Source organism: Triticum dicoccoides, unplaced genomic scaffold (assembly GCF_002162155.2).
Source record: "Triticum dicoccoides isolate Atlit2015 ecotype Zavitan unplaced genomic scaffold, WEW_v2.0 scaffold150969, whole genome shotgun sequence".
In the NCBI taxonomy this organism is placed as follows: domain Eukaryota; kingdom Viridiplantae; phylum Streptophyta; class Magnoliopsida; order Poales; family Poaceae; genus Triticum; species Triticum dicoccoides.
Window position 1 is genome coordinate 1 of NW_021207602.1, and position 4,736 is coordinate 4,736.

Genomic DNA, 4,736 nt, shown 5'->3' on the forward strand with positions numbered 1-4,736 from the left:
CAGGTCATGAGTGTGAAAGCTCTTGGGATAGCTTTGAAGCTCACCTTTTCCGGAACGAACCAACTCATATATCCACAGACATGGGCTTTTACTATGGTTGTCATCTCATGCATCATTACTCAAATGAATTACTTGAACAAGGTATATACTTGATCTCCTCTATCTGCATCACCCGTACATGGCCTAGCATATCAGCATAATGCGAGGGTGATTGGAGTTCTAAAACTATACAAGATATAAACCAAGGAAAAATGGCATATGGTTGCTAATATTTTCACCCCATTTAATCCATCAGTATTCTTAGAGCCGTAACTGTTTAGAATATCCAGTAGATCTTGTTCCCTTGGTGCTTGTTGCTGAGATATGATGGTGTCATTGTGTAAGCGGAAAGGAATGCTGCTTCATAATTCTTAGCTAACGTTCACTAATATCAAATGGCATTACTTCCCTAACCAAGCAATTGGTATTTATTTTTAATAAGATGACAACTGATTTCCTCCCTGAATACATTGCAGGCCCTTGACACATTTAATACAGCAGTTGTATCTCCCATATATTATACAATGTTCACATCTTTAACCATCTTGGCTAGTGTGATTATGTTCAAGGTATGTTGATTCTATTGCTTAAGTAGTATCCCAGCTACAAATGTCTCTAGTAAAAAACATCTCAGTTGTATCTACTTGCAGGACTGGGACCGGCAAAATCCTACGCAAATTGTGACAGAGATGTGTGGCTTCGTCACCATCTTCTCGGGGACATTTCTACTTCACAAAACAAAGGACATGGCTGATGGTACTACGAGTTTCGCTCCAAACTGGCATTTTTCTTGTTCCTTCGTTGGTGACATGCTCTGAAACCAAGTTATCTGCTCTGTGCCACTGCAGGGCTATCAAACTCTTCTTCATTCCGCCTTCCGACCATTTCATCGGCGCGGTCCTTCAAGCAGACAGATGAGTACAGCGAAGGGGTTCCTCTCAGATCGTCGGACTCGTTCCGGTCACTGCATTGATGCCCGGTCAGCGCGCCGTGCTGACCATCGATTTTCACCGAGTTAGGGCTCAGGAGCAAGCTTGTAAACAAAACTGTCTCGTGTGCGTTGTATCTCGGCTGTTTCGTATGTTGTGGGAGCATTGTGGCTGAGCCCCAAGGTATCTAAGTAGTAGGTTGTTAGCTTAGCACCGGAGTGGAAGTTGTTCTGTATAATGAATGGATGGGTTATCATGCAGGGTGCTGAAAATTTTATCCTTGCTGTTGAGATGGTTTTCTTCTGTTAATACATTAGTATGTACTCCCTCCGTCCCAAAATAAGTGTCTTGAGCTTAGTACAAATTTGTACTAGAGCTAGTACAAAGTTGAGACACTTATTTTGGGACGGAGGGAGTAGTTTGTATGGCTCAGATGTAATCTTATGTTTTACTTAATCCCAAAAGAGAGGAGCTAAAAAAATAGAGAAACTTGATATCAGAACACAACCTGTATTATCAACTATTATTCAATACATCAACTACATACACAAGACACAACTACCATCATTACTCAAGAGACATGTAAACACCACAGATTTCATGCAGCAAGGAACCACCACAATGATTCATTGCAAACTTCTGACAGTCAAGCACGCGGTACATAATAAAACATTACCGGTAAGATTCAGACAGACAGCTATGGTTACTAGAAGGTGTGAACCTTTAGGCACATTTTGCAGGTTCTACCAACAAGTAAGCTTAACACACACCTGACAGTCCAGGGGTGAGTGACAACAGCTGCCAAGTACTACACAGACAGTGCTAAATAACAGTGCACAGGAAGGTCTCGTGGATCTACATACTAAGAAGGGCTCGAGGCCCAACATAGCTCGATAACATCGTATCGAGTGGCATCAGGGGGTTGTTCGGCAACGCTGGTGGTCATCGAAGCTCTTCGCCTTGGCTATTGGAGGGGCGATCTTGTGAAGGACATCATGTATCTTCCAAGAATGTTGCTGATAGGAAGAGGCCCCCTGTCAGCACAAGCATCACAATGGTTAGTACAAGTTCCTGAACAATTTAGAGAAAAAACCAATTGAAAGTCTGTAACCAGAAATTCCATGGAGCGCATTCTGGCAACTACAGACATACAAGGACACTATACTCTTGTGATTACGGCAATTCAATAAGCAATAATACTGGATGCTGGATCCAGTCAAAAGAATGGATGTTTAATATGACAAGCACAAGATTTCCGAAACAGCCATACAACCATAATAATAAAGCAACTTGAACAGAGTGAATCCTTAGTGCATTCTACTCTTATGCCATTACAGATCAAATGACAATCATAGGAGTTCAACAACTCAATCTGCAATCATACAGGATCTAGTTCAAAGCATGGATGCAATATGACGCGAACAAGATTTCCTCAACGGCCATAGCCAACATAAAACAGCTGAAACCGAGCTAATCCTTTTAGAGCGCATTCTAGCAACATATGTGCATTCCTACTCTGAAGTTATTACACGAAACTGAGAACACATAAATCTCACCTCTTATTTACAGTCGACGCCTTGACAGTACAGCTATAAATAAATAAACCTTTGGGGAAAAAATTCATTACAATCTGTAATGACTTCAGATGACTAGCACGAGAATTTCGCAGCAGTTGCAAGTTTTCAATCAAAGATAGTCTGGACATGAGTAATCAGTTATAACACATTGTACAGATAGATAAAGCATGGGAGTGGATGTGTTGTCTCTTACCAGGCACGAGAATCACAGCTGTTATTACGGTTATCACCCATGACGAATACATGGCCTTCAGGGAGGCGCTGCAGGACGATGCACAGTCTTAGTACCAGATGGATCCGGGCATAGAATTGAGCAGAGAGCGAGAATAGGATTGGAGGGAGAGATCATCCACCATCTGAGACCCGTCATTTCATTTCGAAAGAACAATGGGGGTACTCAGGAAGTCAACAACACAGAGCAGCCATGCCACTTTTGGTCCTCCTCTTGCAGTAGTAGTATGTATGGTCATTTGTTTGTCTAGCAATAATGAGCCATGGTAGTTTGGGCATACAAGTATCTGTGGACCTGGCAATAGCAACTCCACAATGTTGTTCAAGGAGACAATGCTCACTCAGCAGGGTAATAGAAAGAGAAGCAACGAACAAACCATGGCTTCCATCGTGTACGACGACGCATGGGGTGCGGTGTAGTGTTCATTCTGTGCAACACCGTTAACAATAAGCTGGCCTTGCCGGACCTGTAAAAATGTTTGTGCGTAAGTGCTGGCATTCAGATTTAGGTAGTAGAATGCATAATGCATCTTGGTATATGGATGGCCTTAGCTCAAGCAGCATATGCGAATCAGTGTGATGAATGAATGAATGCTACTAATGTGGGTCAGCATTGCGTTTGCTGAAGCAGCATACGTCGATCAGCAGGATGAACAAATGAAAGAATGACAGTAGTACTAGTTGGTATGCATCGTGTTTGTTAAAGCAGCATATATCAATCAGTAGGAGTAGGATGAATGAATGATGCTGTATCAATAATGTGGGTAGAAGACACTGCAAGTGTGGCCTTTACTAAATGGAAGAATGAACAAATGAAATGGTCAATCAGCAGGATGACTAAATGAAGGATTAATAAACGGAGGTAGCATATCTATGAATGAATTGTAGTAATAAGTTGGGTGGAAGCAGGACAATGTTAGCATCATCGCATTTGCTCAATCAGCACAGCAGGATGAATAAGTGAAAGTATGAAGAGATGATGGCATCAGATTAGTAGTTGATTATTACCTCGACGAAATCTCCAGGGGTGGCAATAACCCTCTTAATAAACACGACATCTTTATTTATGCCGCAGTTCTGCAGTAAAAATTAGGAGAATCAGATTGACTGACAAGTAGGAGTAAAAATGGAATGGAAGAAGAGAAGAAGCAGAGCAATGTACCTGCAGGGCGGTGGGCACCCTGAAGAAGACAATGTCGCCCACGGACGGCCGCCGGAACATGTAGCTCACCTGACCAAAACCAAAACCAAAATCAGAATCAAATCATTCATTCCCCATTTCATTTCTTTTGTTAGTTAGCCAACTAATCGTGGCACATCCGAACGAGGGCAAGCAGAATGAAAGAGATCTATCTACTCGTATCTATCTAGCAGAAGCAGAGGGGGAAAAGAAAGGAAAGGAAAGGAAGCTACTTTCTCTGCGACGGCGCGGTCGCCGGGGCGGAGGGTGGGCGCCATGGACGCGGAGGCGACGTAGCGGATCACGGCGAGGGCGGTGGAGACGAGGAGCAGGACGAGGAAGAGCTTGAATCCGTCGGAGCAGCGGAGGCGCGCCACCCACCAGCGGTGCAGGAGGGCGGCGGAGGTCAGCAGCTGCTGGTGGCACGGCAGCCAGTCGGCCGGCGACAGCGGCGCGATGAGGCCCCGCAGCAGACGCGGCGGCGCCATCGCCATCCCCTTCTTCTTCTCTCCACCAAGAAGAAGAAGGCTCCCTGACAAGTAGTACTACAGTAATGGCTTCCTTCCACACCAAGACTCCTCTTTTACACAGAGCGCACTAAGATTTGTGACTCTTTTTTTTTGTTTGTTTTTTACATTTACATTCATGTCGAATGAGTGGGTACAAATATATTCCATTCGTTTTTTTTCTTATATATTCAGACACTGGCAATTTAGGGCAGAGAAACTGAGCTTAATCCTAACCCTCTCGCGCTCTAAGCCGTTTCGTTTTTTGGCGGTT

The 4,736-nt window shown here is 43.8% G+C and overlaps 2 protein-coding genes across 6 annotated transcripts; one reads left to right on the plus strand and one right to left on the minus strand.

Annotated features, from left to right (window-relative positions):
- The first annotated feature begins 6 nt into the window (after window positions 1-6).
- Window positions 7-1,266, plus strand: LOC119344025 (probable magnesium transporter NIPA4). Its single transcript, XM_037614680.1, has 4 exons — window positions 7-141; window positions 516-608; window positions 690-795; window positions 888-1,266. The coding sequence occupies exons 1-4, from the start codon at window positions 7-9 to the stop codon at window positions 1,010-1,012; spliced, it is 459 nt and encodes a 152-aa protein (XP_037470577.1). The 3' UTR covers window positions 1,013-1,266.
- A 283-nt stretch (window positions 1,267-1,549) lies between these two features.
- LOC119344026 (chloroplast processing peptidase-like) lies at window positions 1,550-4,458 on the minus strand. Of its 5 annotated transcripts, XR_005166409.1 has the most exons (7): window positions 4,190-4,458; window positions 3,939-4,007; window positions 3,785-3,853; window positions 3,154-3,243; window positions 2,899-3,071; window positions 2,739-2,806; window positions 1,938-2,002 (listed from the first exon to the last, which is right to left on the minus strand). XR_005166409.1 is itself a non-coding variant. In XM_037614681.1 (6 exons), the coding sequence occupies exons 1-6, from the start codon at window positions 4,448-4,450 to the stop codon at window positions 1,933-1,935; spliced, it is 627 nt and encodes a 208-aa protein (XP_037470578.1). In that variant the 5' UTR covers window positions 4,451-4,458; the 3' UTR covers window positions 1,550-1,932. The 5 variants fall into 5 exon arrangements, 2 of the variants coding, with proteins under 2 accessions (XP_037470578.1, XP_037470579.1); XM_037614681.1 differs by lacking the exon at window positions 2,899-3,071 and having other exon boundaries at window positions 1,550-2,002; XR_005166407.1 differs by having other exon boundaries at window positions 1,925-2,002; window positions 2,739-3,071.
- Between the last annotated feature and the right edge of the window lie 278 nt (window positions 4,459-4,736).

Excerpts from the sequence above, each read along its gene's own strand:
- LOC119344025 (XM_037614680.1), top strand. The coding sequence starts at position 7 with ATGAGTGTGAAAGCTCTTGGGATAGCTTTGAAGCTCACCTTTTCCGGA. Across the intron at positions 609-689 it reads CTAGTGTGATTATGTTCAAG|GACTGGGACCGGCAAAATCC; the intron begins GTATGTTGATTC and ends ATCTACTTGCAG. Across the intron at positions 796-887 it reads AACAAAGGACATGGCTGATG|GGCTATCAAACTCTTCTTCA; the intron begins GTACTACGAGTT and ends GTGCCACTGCAG.
- LOC119344026 (XM_037614681.1), bottom strand. The coding sequence starts at position 4,450 with ATGGCGATGGCGCCGCCGCGTCTGCTGCGGGGCCTCATCGCGCCGCTG. Across the intron at positions 4,008-4,189 it reads ACCGCGCCGTCGCAGAGAAA|GTGAGCTACATGTTCCGGCG; the intron begins GTAGCTTCCTTT and ends GGTTTTGGTCAG. Across the intron at positions 3,244-3,784 it reads CCCCTGGAGATTTCGTCGAG|GTCCGGCAAGGCCAGCTTAT; the intron begins GTAATAATCAAC and ends ACATTTTTACAG.